The sequence below is a fragment of the Oncorhynchus keta genome, chromosome 29 (assembly GCF_023373465.1).
Source record: "Oncorhynchus keta strain PuntledgeMale-10-30-2019 chromosome 29, Oket_V2, whole genome shotgun sequence".
NCBI classification, from domain to species: domain Eukaryota; kingdom Metazoa; phylum Chordata; class Actinopteri; order Salmoniformes; family Salmonidae; genus Oncorhynchus; species Oncorhynchus keta.
In genome coordinates this window covers 17,593,137-17,608,180 of record NC_068449.1, presented here as the reverse complement: position 1 = coordinate 17,608,180, position 15,044 = coordinate 17,593,137, and the positions used below count along the sequence as shown (strand labels likewise).

General features: G+C 41.4%; 1 protein-coding gene across 1 annotated transcript; it reads right to left on the bottom strand.

Moving 5' to 3' along the window:
• Positions 1-1,592: 1,592 nt before the first annotated feature.
• Positions 1,593-4,317, bottom strand: LOC118362364 (hepatocyte nuclear factor 3-beta-like). The gene is made up of 2 exons (XM_035742638.2): positions 3,921-4,317; positions 1,593-3,175 (listed from the first exon to the last, which is right to left on the bottom strand). Exons 1-2 carry the CDS (start codon positions 3,990-3,992, stop codon positions 1,991-1,993), a joined length of 1,257 nt encoding a protein of 418 aa, XP_035598531.1. The 5' UTR covers positions 3,993-4,317; the 3' UTR covers positions 1,593-1,990.
• Positions 4,318-15,044: the final 10,727 nt, after the last annotated feature.

Here is a 15,044-nt window from a genome sequence, read left to right as displayed (position 1 = left end):
TCTCAATCAGCACCCTTTCCCACAACTATTCTCTGACGCTACGGGATACTTTTATGTAATAATGAAACAAATTTTCTTGAAAGATCTCAACTTTAGGACCATTATCTGTGCGTGTGTGTGTGTGTGTGTGTGTGTGTGTGTGTGTGTGTGTGTGTGTGTGTGTGTGTGTGTGTGTGTGTGTGTGTGTGTGTGTGTGTGTGTGTGTGTGTGTGTGTGTGTGTGTGTGTGTGTGTGTGTGTGTGTGTGTATAAATGTGATAATGCATTATGTTGTAAGATCGTCTATAGACACGACTACCGAAAGCCTTGTGCCAATGTAATTACTAGTAATCATGAATAGTAATGATTAATATAGGCCTACTACATTTATTAAGCCCTTAGGACATAAAGTACATTTTAACATTTGTCTTCATTCTGTACTAAGTTGTAGATCTGTCGTTGTTGTTTCTGCTTTTTGACATTGAGCTGCCCTTGACTATATGGTATCATACACGACTGTACATTTGAAAAAGATCGACACCATAATGATGACAGAAAACACATGACTGTGTTGAGCTGAGCTGGAGAATATTGTTTGGTGCATGTCCTCACCTGTATATCATAGCTTGACTGCTTGTGGCCATATCGTCAGCAGCTCCACCCTCCACCCCTATTTCACAACTATCACTTGGAATCTAAAGTTTGTGACAAATCATTAAGCTATACTTTAGCCTATGTTTTTCCTGTTCTTGTTTGCTAAATATCTAGGAGCCATGTGGATAAATAGGTCAATATTGCTGGTTTATTTCGCATAGGAATTGTGTAAATATGAATTATATTATAGCATTTATTAATTATATTAATACATTTATTAATTCTATTAATATCATTAACATTTTCAATATAAAATGGTGGATGGAATTCAATCAAACATATCTGGCCAAGGTGAGAATAGTCTACTTGTTACCCATGGCAGGCACAAAAAAAGATAGTTGTGTGACCTAAGGCCCTTTTTAGACATTTTTGTTCAGGGGACATGAAGGTGCAGATCTAGACTAATCACTGCAGTCAAAGAAAATCAAGACATTTGAAATGCCATATATTCTGCATATAAATCTAGTGTATTTCTTGCATCTTTTTACTATTATAGGCCTTTTCTTTTTTGTTATTGTCAAAATATGTTGCCACTTACTGTAGTCATTGAGAGGATCAAAACCTTTTTTTCCTCCATCTTCAATACACAACTGGATATAGACATCTCGATACGTTATGAACACGGGTGACAAGATAAAAAAAACAGCTTTTTTCGTGGTGTAATGTTTGAAGTAATTCATCCTACAAGTGTTTTTCTTCGACATAATAGACGCCTTTTTAATAGTTAAGAGATGCTGATGTTGATATTTTCAATAAAAACGAATATTGTCATTCTAAGTCAAATATATAAGACATATCCATGGGTTTATCTGGTGCTGCCACTGTTGATGCTGCTACTGGTATAGGCCTATGCATACAACTACTACAACCACTACTACTAATAATATTTAATATTTTATTATTATCATAATTGTATTGCTGCGTAGGCTATACATAAAAAATCCACCATTGTGTTCAGAAGAAAATCCAAATAACACTTTAATATAGATTCTGTTCTTGTTGTCAACTACAACAATACACATTTACAAGCCATAAATAAGAATTACACAATTGATTGAAGAACTTCAGTCTCCCACAATGCATTAAAATCATTTAAAATTCCCGCTATTCAGATGCATTTTACAGTAGGCTAATCATCTTTTGGTCCATTCTCAAAGCAGACTATTAAACAGATTTTTGACACATTATTATTAACATCCCTTTACAAAATAATTACTAAACCAATTGACAACTAAATCAGTGGGAAACGTCAAAAATATATGGAATAGGCCTACATAATATGCACAAACTATACAAACTATAATTTTACAAATTTACAAATTGCTGAAAAAGGTCTGTTTGAGGTTTGGGGTCAACGTTTATGAGGAGTTCATAATAGGCCTGGAGTAGACGCCATGATAGTAAGATGCATCAGCGGGTATTGACGAGGAATCTAAGCCCGTTTTGCCCATTGAACCCATGGATAGCGCCCCGGCCATGGGGGAACCGTAGCCGGAATAGTGCATCACCTGCTCGTAAGTCTTTAGATCCATTTTGTGATGCTGTTGCTCCGAGGACATAAGGTTGTTGATGGAAAAGGGGTGGTTGAACGAGTAGTGATGCTCGGGTTTCAGGTGTGCTTCGTGTGCGAGGACCGAGTGGTGCTGGGACATGAGGTGTCCATGTGCCTGGGAATGGGACACCGGTGAGGTAGCGTGCTCTGGACTCAGAGCCTGGGTCGACTTCATGTCTGATAGAGACCTTTTGTGGTCGTTGGGGGACAGGTTGGAATGGGGGGACTCGTTGCCGTTGCAACTCTCCGAGCTGCTGTTGGAGCCACCTTCTGATGTCTTCCGACCCGACTCCTTGCACATCTTCTTTTGGCCGGCACACTTAAACCGTTTCTGCCTCCTCAGATAGCAGCCGTTCTCGAACATGTTCCCCGAATCCGGGTGGAGGGTCCAAAACGAGCCCTTTCCGGGCTTATCTGGGGATCGAGGCACTTTGAGGAAACAATCATTGAAGGATAGAGAGTGGCGAATTGAGTTCTGCCAGCGTTGCTGGTTCTGTCGGTAGAACGGGAAAAGGTCCATGATCCACTGATAGATCTCAGCCAGCGTTAGCATCTTGCTGGGGGACTGTTGGATAGCCATAGTGATGAGGGAAATGTAAGAGTATGGGGGCTTGGCGTGAGTGTAGCTCCTCCGGTATGTCTTGGGATCCCTAGATCTGTTGATGCTGGACTGTCCATACATGGGGCTCATGGCGTTCATGTTGGCGTAGGAGGAGGTTAGGGAGTTCATGGACTGAGGCTGCGCGGTCATGGGGCTCATGTTGGGGCTGAGCGCAGCGCTCATGGCTGTCATGCCCGCGCCCATGCTGTTCATGGCTCCGGAGCCTGGTGACATGCCGGCCATGGAGGGGCTCATGGCTGTGTTCACGTATGACATGTTCATGGAGTTGGTTGCCATGTTGGCCGTGGTGCTCATGCCCGACATGCTCATGTAGGTGTTCATTGAGTTCATGCCCAGGCCTGTGTTCATGTTGCCAACCGAGGAGTAACACTAGAAAGCAAGACGGAAAAAAAAGATTGTTAGCCTGTTATGTATTGAGATTTTACACTACAGCCTATAGATGTGTAGTATACTTAATATAGCTATGCTACTAAAATAATAACGGTAGCCTAATATCAGCAATAATAATAACAATCAACAACAATACGATCATCATTAGGCCTATTATTTAAACGGTGTGATAATAAATTGGTTTGAAAGCAAGCAATCCCTCTGCAGTTTCGTGCTCTGTTTAAAGTCAAAATTTGGTAAAGGACATTTCTTGACAGTAATATAATTCACTCAATGATGTGACCAATTGTAATGTCTAGCCAACATCAAGCAAGTAAAAACGAAGAGTTGTCACCATGTCTTACCTCAGCTAAACATCTTAAAAATAGAAACTCGATCAACTTGTTCTAGTGTGTAATAAGCATAGGCTATATGAGGACGATATTAGGCTAAAGAACCTGCAACACAAATATTTGCTCCATGGGTAAAAACATAAAATAATTAACAACTGTGTATGATTTTGTAAAGATAAATGTAGACATATGCAATTACAATCTGAGTAAAACGTTTCCCCAACATGTCAAGAACATCTTTGTTAGGATAGTGCCGTGAGTTGAGATGGAGCAGGATTTGGAGGCGCCTCAAGTCAATATTTGATCACAAAGTTAATATTATCTCTGGGCTAATATTGAATTGTATAAAATGGGATCGGCTTTAGACGAAAAAATATATTTAAGGTACCCACCTCGGGCTCTCCGTAGTAGGTGCTCCAGTCTGTGTGTTCGTGTCCTTCCATTTTAACTGCTCCAAGCATCATGGAAGTTCCGAATAGTTTTCAAACCGTTTCTCCGCAGAAGAAATGGCAAACGCGCTCTAACAGACGGTGATTTGGGACCACGGGGTATTCGGGTCGATGGTAGCCTATGCTCTGTCAAGGACTGGCGCATGTGTGGTCTGTCTTTCAGCCAGCCGTGCCCAGGGGCGCTGAAAAGCGTCTGGTGATGACTGGAGTTGAAATGACGTTCAAAGCTGGCTGTAAACGCTATGATATAGGTCTGTGCGCCAGTCGAGCCTCCAATCCCTAGCCTACTTCTTCGCTTGCCCTATTTGAATAATCTCCTCACACCTAGGCGTGAGACTCCTCGACATGCCCCCCTATTGTACACCTGTGCGAACTAAAAAGAACAGCCTCATGAAAAGATTCACTATAAACTAATCTTATTTAAAGTCCGAAAATGGGGGGGGGGGTTACGTGCTGCTTTAACGCTGCTTTTTCATCGTGCTCGTTATTTATCCTGTGATGTTATTTTTCAGACGTTGCTTGAAAAAGTAATTTAAAAGCACCTTAATTGTTTTTCCCATCAAGGCCTGAGGTCTTTATTAGTATTTGACGAGGAAATGTACTTGTTCACTAGTCTACTCCTTCTTCAATTAAAAATAGCTTTGGTGAGGCGGATAGAACAATTATGTAGTTTAAGTTTATCACTTAGTCGATATAATTTGTCGCCTAAACAAAACATTCAGGGTATTCAACCAGTTTTACAGTAAGAACTCATTATTGGCCCCTGAAAAATAATATTGATATTTTAAACCCCTATTGCGCAAGCAATAATCCCACATGGGCCTAATATGTATAGCAAAAATATATATATAATATATATATATATATATTATTATTATTATTTAACTAGGCCAAACCCGGACGACGCTGGGCCAATTGTGCGCTGACCTATGGGACCCCCAATCACGGCCGGTTGTGATACAGCCTTAGACCACTCCGCCACTCGGGAACCTCCATATTGCCAGTTTATATTTATTTTAATTTTATAAGGTATTATTCACTTGGCTGCTTCGATTGCTATTAAATGTGTGGACTAAAATAGGCCAGATAAAGTATCGTCCGTGTGCGCGCGTGAGGGTCAAGGTGTGGACTATTGATTGCTGAGGACACACGCGCTGCTGTTAGCTAGATACATTTAAACAAAGTAAAGTTTATTCAATGTGTTTGAGCACTGACGATTTAACGGATCACCTCAACGTAGGCCGTCATTGTAAAATAAGAATGTGTTCTTAACTGGTTTGCCTAGTTAAATACATTTGAAATAAAACAACATTTAAAAAATGAAGGCAGGAAGGCTCAGGGAGAATGATTTAGGCAAGAATAAAATCATCCACCCAATTATAATAATCAATATTATAATTGTCCATATTTTCTCCCTGTCCACATCTCCCCCCTACATATTTTATAAAACATAATAACGACAATGTTTTAAGGTTTCTCAAATCAAACGGAAATTAATCGTTTTTTTAATTAGGCTATTTCTATGGGTTTGTTTAAGAAGATTGAAGTTTCATAGCGCCCTCTCTTGGTTATATTTGTCCAACAATAATAGTTCGGCGCATTTGGTTATAAAACAACACCCTTTAACATCTATCTATACACTCACTATACACTCACTAGACTATATACACACACACACTCACACACACTACATAGACACTCCAACACAAAACCCACACACACATTCTCAGAAACTACACATATTTAAAAAAATATATACATACATACATACATACATACATACATACATACATACATACATACATACATACATACATACATACATACATACATACATACATACATACATACATACATACATATCACGTATTATTATTTTACATTTTAGTCATTTATCAAACGTTCGTATCCAGAGCGACTTGCAGTAGTGGCTGCATACGTTTTACCTACTTTTTTTTCGTACTTGTCCCTGGCGGGAATCAAACCAATTTGGGACATTTACATGAGCGAATGTGTGAAGGGGATATGCTGGTTTACAATTAATTACAGAATTAGCTAAATATCTTACATCATGTTGTCCAGTTGGTCATGTATAAAGAAAATTGTCATCCATAAAATGTGTTTCATAATGACTTTCCTTCAACATTCCTTTGTGACAGTCTGGCCAGTCACATTTGACCCGATTTATGTATAGACCTGAGAAGTTTGGAAACAGGTCAATGACGTTGGCGTTGCAAGTGTCATACTCTACAAACTGAGCTACACCGGATCTATTATCTATCCTGATGCCTAGTCACTTTACCCTGACTTCATGTACATATCTACTTCAAATACCTCATACCTCTATTTCATTTTATTCCTCGTGTTACTATTATTATTATTTTTTAACTCTCCATCGTTGAGAAGGGCTCGTAAGTAAGCATTTCATGGTAAAGTATACACCAGTTGATGCGACAAATACAATTTAATTTGATTTTTTTACTAACTCCCTGTCATGCAGCGAGTCATTGGCCCAAGCATTTGGGACATTAATAAAATATTTACTGCATCAAGGCGAGGACAGAGTGGTGCCAGCCACGTGCCGTTGGTTGGTTGAACATCTATTTGACTGTACATAGACTAAGAACATAACTATCGGTAAAACCCATTATTAAAGGAGAGTAAACCGTGCCATGTTGACGAGGGGCCAACAGACAGTCTTCTTAACTTGGTAATTAGATCGTGCACCTCTTGCTATGTTTAAGGAAACATTTACTTTATTTTATTGAGAAGCATAACATAAGCCTCAATCTGCATGGTTTGGACATTAAAAATTATTAATTCTGTAATTAATTGTTAAAAAGCATATCCCGAAGCATGTCCTCTCATGTAAAGGTCACAAATAGGTTTGTATTATAAAAACAAAACTACAACATAACATTATAATTGTCATATAACAATGGATTTAGACCATTTCAACAAACTGAGACTTACACATCCATCAGTCCTTTGTCATGTTTGCTTGTATGGCGATGAGTGCAATAATAACTTAGGTGACAGAAAAGGATCCCACACTTTTTTCACAGTTCACAGAAGGGGTTGTGCTATAGTTCTTTAACACTGGCATCGCATTGCAATATCCCCTTACAAACTGGCTGGTATGGTCAGCTTAACATAAAGGCACATTATGCTTGGATTTTATGGAGATCTTGGATTCTATTCTCGGACGATTTGTCATTCATACCAGGTACTGAAAACTAAGGGGACAAGGCAGCTCTTGGGATACAATTATTTCTTGTCTGCCTCCATGAATGAAACATTGAATATGATTATGATACTACAGCACTTGAATTTATGTATCTAGCCCACAGGTGCACAGCTCCAGGCTTCAAAGGCCACTTCCAAACACTGTGGCCCTAAAGGACCTGAGTTGAATCCTCTAGTTATTTCCAAACTAAAGATGTCCTTGTGGAACTATAAAGGGAAAACCTTAAAATAACCCTGGGGAAACTATCTCAAGGGTCACAAACAAAGTGACAGTCTGACACCTGTGCTATCACAACACACCTTCCATCACATAATCTTGTCACGCCATCCTATTACATCACCCTATAACATCATCATATTACACCATCCTATTGCGGTCATCCTATTATGCCATCATATTATCTCACCCTATAACATCATCCTATTACATCACCCTATAACATCATCCCATTACATCATCCTATAACATCATCCTATCACATCATCCTGTTACATCATCCTATTATGCCATCCTATTACATCATCCTATTATCTCACCCTATAACATCATCCTATTATGCCATCCTATTACATCATCCTATTATCTCATCCTATTACATCACCCTATAACATCATCCTATTACGACGTCCTATTATGCCAACCTATAACATCATCCTATTACGCCATCCTATTACATCATCCTATTACATCACCCTATAACATCATCCTATTACGACGTCCTATTATGCCATATCACAAAGCTTAGTTCTCTGGATCCCCTTCACCTCAGGGTCATCCACAGGTGCCTGAGAGAGGTATGGAAACAGAGCTGGGCTGGGGGATGAAAACTTGGCGCTTTCTGCTCCGTGAGAAAGGCAGGACCATCTAACATTCCTTCAAACACCTAGGAGTTGTTGGCTGGAATGTGTTACTTTAAGTTTCACATTCAAAGTAGGATTTCTTTCCACTGTGCTGCATCAGTTTTCACTTTAGTTTCCACCTTTTGAGTTTTTTTTGCATTACTTTCCTCTGAGGCACCTCCTCATACAAAACACTGGGGCCAATAGGTTAAGCTTGCGAATCATCAAAATAAAATGAATAAAGATCCTCTTTCTTCAGAAAGTGATGGAAAAATATTTGCTGGCAAGTGCCCATGGTGACAGTAAACATACCAGAGCAGGCCCGGGGTTTGGACTTGCCATTATCTGCCACAGCTGTGACAACGCCTGTTGGCTGCAGGTTTGCGGCTTGCCACAGTGTGTTTACCTGGAAATGAATCTGAAAAGCGACTAGACGGGGAAGGCATACAACCCGGCTAAATGAAGACAGGACAGCCATAGTGATGTGATTCAGAGGGAGGGGGCAGCAGTTATTACACTGACTCATCCCACTGGGTCCTGGGGCAAACACGGGCGTAAATGGACTAAGGATTTCCTCAAATACGTACCTTTTGATATTGAGAGGAATGCACTGAGGAATGCCATGCAATAGCCTATGTTTTATGTTTGCTGTATCTAGGGCCTGGTTATTTCATTTGTGATACTTTTCTCTTGTCATGTAAAAAGGAGGCCTAAGCTGAGTGATGCTCTGCATCGATCAAATAAGGTGACTGTCTAGTGTCTACTCAGTGGACCACAGGAGGAGATATCATGGGACCCAACACCTTGAGATGCAACAGTCAGATGCTCAAAATGTTAAGAGCAAAGGACTTTGAAGGACATAATACAACAAGAGGTACAGGGTCATGTGTGGAGCGTGCTTTGTGATGTTAGCTACTGAACCATTCTTATCTTTGTCCATGTACAATTGCTTTGACACAACAAACTTGCATATTGCTCCAGCATGTTATGTTAAACCATTTGAACTGATGTGTATTAGGGCAAAATATGTAATATTGCCTACATATGCTCTGCTAAACATGTGTATGCAACCAATACAATTTGATTTGATTTATTCATTAGCAGAGTCAATACACATTTAATCACAGACAGAAGGCAATTAAACGTGAGGCCAAGTAGTGCTATGCTAATTAACCTGGTGTGATCCCATGGGAAGAACTGTGTCTAATATCACTTCAACCAGCCCTGATAAACTGTCAGGTACTGTCATTCACATTCACCTGCTATGCTCTAAAATCACAGGCTGCAATCAGGGCTGATTGGAAATGAATCAATCAGTTACTAGTCCATCTAATGGTAAACATTATCAAAGGATTTCTCAAAAAGCTACCTTTGCACTTGTTTTGATGCATATATATGGAATAATTGACCAGCTATTCCTTGTTATCGTCAAATGCAAATTTCATAGCTTCATGTTGTGTTTTTTTTTAACACATACTGTGTGTTATATTATTGAGCACATACAAGTGCAGACATTGTGATAGTCTGAAACATAACAGCTTATTCTAATCATCACCACGACTTCAGATCTCGAAATCCATTGAGCTGAATCTGAGAAACAAAAGGGACTTGTTTAGAAAACATTCACGTATCAGTTATTCATCTGCCTGTCGGGGGCATTTGGCCATTTCCTTTTCCATCAGTCCCATATCTGCAGCTGTCTTATCTGTATTCTAGGCTGATGGGGAATTTCAAGTTTGGTATTACCTCTGACACAGCCACGGATGACCTGAGCCTGCCGCCACAGACGCAAAGCCGATCCTTTCATTCAACTTACTATGAAGCTTTCCACTAGATCCCACTGGCTCAGAGGCAGAAAGGCATTTCTACCATCACACCGGACCACCTCGGTTTATAAGTAACATCTGTGATTAAACACAATAGAGTGAAATTAAAAGCTGGTGTGTCCGTGGAGAGCTGATCTCTGTTCAGTCGTCCAGCACCCTTATCTTCCGGTAGCCATCCACATGTAGATGTGTCATTTGTAGTGTTTACTGAGGAACATAGCGGGGGCAGTTTGGGTAATGAAGAAGGCTCAAACAGATCTGCCTACGTGTCACTCCAGGATCTTGGCGGTAAAGCTTCCCTGCCTGCCCAACAACATAAATCCCCAATCTGTGTTAGCTTACCAGTGAACATCCTTGGCAGAGTCTTAGTGAGCCTGTAAATTTGGCATTTTTACCGTCCCTGACAGCTAACAGGCCATTGGCAAAGGAGGTCCAATGACACGATCACTCAACAGATTTGCACCTCATCAGCCTCCTGCAGCTTCGGACAAATATGGCCCTGCCTCACATAAAACACAATGGAGCAGCCACCGCTAAACAGCCACTCAGCAGGGGAGCCCCCAACAAAACTTCCTGCTCTGCCCTTTCTCCAGGCTACAGCTGCACCAGGGGCCCTTCTCCACCCCAACAAGCCAGATGTGGGTATTTCAGGTGAGCAAATATTGCCACTTGCCTAAGAGTTCAATGGCCATCCCATTCTGGGGTGCGTATTGTGCCTGCTTGCAGGAGCGTACATATGGCCCCACGCAGCAGCCCTGCCAGTGTCAAGTTATGTAAAACCTTCAGCCACAACTGGGCTCAACAAATCTGCATTTACCAGCATTGAGGAAATCATTCATTATCAAATCAAATCAAATTGTATTAGTCACATGCGCCGAATACAACAGGTGAAATGCTTACTTACGAGCCCCCAACCAACAATGCAGTTTCCAAAAATACGGACAAGAATAAGAGATCTCTGCAGTCATCACAAAAATATAATGGACAATAAACTTGTGTCACCCTCCACAGTCATGATACTGTAGTATATCAAGAAGTAAACCCCGGACATTTTGCATTCTTCTTACTCCAGTGGTAAGAGATTGCTTCTGGCATCGCATAGCAAAAACCTGACTTTAGTGACAAAACCCTTGTTATTATCCTAATTAATTATTTATTCTCTAACATACATGCTATTTTATTTGCCTTTATTGAAAATGGGCACATATGCTACTCGCATGACTCTCGTCATTAGGCTGTGTTGCGGATTGGTAAACAGGCAGGGGAATTTAAAGTTGATCTTGTCAGCCACTCGCCATTTTTAAAACACCTTTGTCCCTAATACACATACACAAAGGTGTAAATGCCCCCAGTCGTTGCTTTCAATTCTCATCCTGGCCTTAATGTGAATAAAAAGATAGGGAAAATAAATAATGTCGGCTGTGAGATTGCATTAGAGATTGGAGACATGGACATTACCTGCTCCTGTTTGTCCTCCAGGAAGGACAGCAGAAACAAAGACATAGGGAATGTTAAAAGAATACAGAATTAAACCTTTGAAGTAAACATTGTAGCGAAGTTGGTTTATTTGTCGGTTTGATTCAGTGTGTCACATCATTTTGGTTTCCCAGGCTACCTGGTAAGAGTGCTTTGGTATATTTTGGATGGTTTATAATAGACTCTATATGCTAAAAAAAACATATTCACACTATGTCATTCTTGGACTGGCTAATCAAATGATGTGTGGCAGGATGGAAGGATGATGAGTGAGTGCTACAGCACAATCTCTCTTGAGATTAAGATTTCTTAATACGAGCGGAATGCTGTATAATCTTAATGCTGGTGTGCTATGATATAGAGGGAGGCTGTATCACCCAGACGTAAAAAAATAAAATAAAACAGGCCTGGCCAGGCCTGACCTGAGAGGGATCCTATGCCATCACACTGAAATGGAACCAGCCCATCACAGTGCAAACAAGATTTCTCCCCAATCCCAGACGAATCTTGTCTGTGAAAGGGTTTGCTCTTGTGTTGTTTGTTTGCTTATTTGGTCTATACCCATGGACGCCCGGAATGGAGATGGAAGGGGCACCAGCCATCACTAGACCTCCACAGGAGGTGACGAGAAGTACAGTAAATCTATTGAGCAAAGCTGCTCTCAAATACAAGCAGACATGAGTACCCCACCAAGACAGACTCCCCTCTCTATGAGCCTTTGTTACATGAAAAAATTAATGGATTTTCCCTCCACATACTATATTTGCGTGTAAATGTGTAGACACAGAAAGAGGGTGAATTGTGTTATCTGCTGTGTGGGAAAAATATGCATTTCTCATCTAAAGTATCATGAAACATAAGGACATCATACATCACATTGTGTGCAATGTAAGCTGTCTCACAGAGGATTATGTATTTTCCTTTCGCTAAAGACAAAAGCTTTGGTATGTTCAAAATCAAATCAAATGTTATTTGTCACATGCTGAATACAAGGTATTGTCACGTGTGCTCCCTCTCCAGCCTCTAGGTCGCCAGGCTGCTCGTTATGGCGCACCCCTGTTACAATAGTTACGCGCGCCTGCGCGTCATCAGACTCACCTAGACTCCATCATCTCCTTGATTACCTTCCCTATATATGTCACTTCCTTTGGTTCCTTCCCCAGGCGTTATTGTTTCTGTTTCATGTCTCTGTGCTGTTAGTGTTTCTTGTTTTGTATTATGTTCCATTAATTTGATTAAAACACTCACTCCCTGAACTTGCTGGATCTTACAGTGAAATGCTTACTTACAAGCCCTTAACCAACAATGCAGTTAAGAAAAACAAATGTTAAGAAAGTATTTACTAAAATAAACTGGAGTAAAAAAAGAAAATACTAGGGTGGCTGGAGTCTTTGACAATTTTTAGGGCATTCCTCTGATACCGCCTGGTATAGAGGTCCTGGATGGCAGGAAGCTTGTCCCCAGTGATGTACTGGGCTAAATGCACTACCCTCTGTAGTGCCTTGCGGTTGCCATACCAGGCGATGATGCAACCAGTCAGGATTCTCTCGATGGTGCAGCTGCTTAACTTTTTGAGGAGCTGAGGACCCATGACAAATCTTTTCAGTCTCCTGAGGGGAAATAGGCGTGTTGTGACCTCTTCATAACTGTCTTGGTGTGTTTGGACCATGATAGTTTGTTGGTGATGTGGATACCAATGATCTTGAAGCTCTCAACTTATTCCACCATAGCCCCGTCGATGAGAATGGGGGAGTGCTTGGCTCTCCTTTTCCTGTAGTCCACGATCATCTCGTTTGTCTTGAACACGTTGAGGGAGAGTTTGTAACTGCCAGGTCTCTGACCTCCTCCCTATAGACTGTTGTAGGTGATCAGGCCTACCGCCACTGTTGTGTCGTTGGCAAACTTAATGATGGTGTTGGAGTCGTGCTTGGCCATGCAGTCATGGGGGAACAGGAAATACAGGAGGGGACTGAGCACGCAACCCTGAGGGGCCCCAGTGTTGAGGACCAGTGTGACAGATGTGTTGTAACCTACCCTTACCACCTGGGGTGACCCATCAGGAAGTCCGGGATCCATTTGAAAAGCGAGGTGTTTAGTCCCAGGGTCCTTAGATTAGTGACGAGCTTTGGGGGCAGTATGGTGTTGAACGCTGAGCTGTAGTCAATGAATAGCATTCTCATGTAGGTGTTCCTTTTGTCCAGGTGGGAAAGGGCAGTGTGGAGTGCAATAGAGATTGTGTCATCTGTGGATCTGTTGGGGCAGTATGCAAATTGGGATGGTCTAGGGTTTCTGGGATGATGGTGTTGATGTGAGCGTTGACCAGCCTTTCAAAGCTACAGATGTGAGTGCTCCGGGTCGGTAGTCATTTAAGCAGGTTACCTTGGTGTTCTTGGGCACAGGGTTGGTCAGGGACAGGTTGAAAATGTCAGTGAAGACACTTGCCAGTTGGTCAGCGCATGCTTGGAGTACACGTCCTTGTAATCTGTCTGGCCCGGCGGCCTTGTGAATGTTGACCTGTTTAAAGGTCTTACTCACTCGGATACGGAGAGTGTGGTCACACAGTCGTTCGGAACAGCTGGTGCTTTCATGCATGCTTCAGTGTTGCTTGCCTCGAAGCGCTCATGGAAGTATTTTAGCTCGTCTGGTAGGCTCGTGTCACTGGGCAGCTCGCGGCTGTGCTTCCCTTTGTAGTGCGAAATAGTTTTCAAGCCCTGCCACATCAGACGAGCGTCAGAGCCGGTGTAGTAGGATTCAATCTTAGCCCTGTATTGACGCTTGCCTGTTTTATGGTTCGTCAGAGGGCATAGCAGGATTGCTTATAAGCGTCTGGGTTATAGAGTCCTGCTCCTTGAAAGCGGCAGCTATACCCTTTAGCTCAGTGTGCATTTGCTTGTAATCCATGGCTTCTGGTTGGGGTATGTGCGTACGGTCACTGTGGGGATGACATCATTGATGCAGTGATTGATGAAGCCAGTGACAGATGTGGTGTACTCCTCCTCAATGACATCTGAAAAATCCCGGATCATATTCCAGTCTGTGCTAGCAAAACAGTCCTGTAGCTTAGCATCTGTGTCATCTGACCACTTCCGTATTGAGCGAGTCACTGGTACTTGCTGCTTTAGTTTTTGCTTGTAAGCAGGAATCAGGAGGATAGAGTTATGGTCATATTTATCAAATGGAGGGCAAGGGAGAGCTTTGTTCGCGTCTCTGTGTGTGGAGTAAAGGGGGTCTCAAGTTATTTGCCCATGTGACATGCTGGTAGAAATGAGTTAAAAAGCATTTAGGTTTCCTTGCATTAAAGTCCCCTGCCACTAGGAGCACTACCTTTGGATGAGAATTTTCTTGTTTGCTTATGGCCTTATACAGCTCGTTGAGTGCGGTCTTAGTGCCAGCATCAGTTTGTGGTGGTAAATAGACAGATACAGTTAAAGTCAGATGTTTACATACACCTTAGCCAAATACATTTAAACTCAGTTTTTCTCAATTCCTGACATTTAATCCTAGTAAAAATGCAATGTCTTAGGTCAGTTAGGATCACCACGTTATTTTAAGAATGCGAAATGTCAGAATAATAGTAGAGAGAATTATTTCTTTCAGCTTTTATTTCTTTCATCATATTCCCAGTGAGTCAGAAGTTTACATACATTCAATTAGTATTTTGTAGCATTGCCTTTAAATT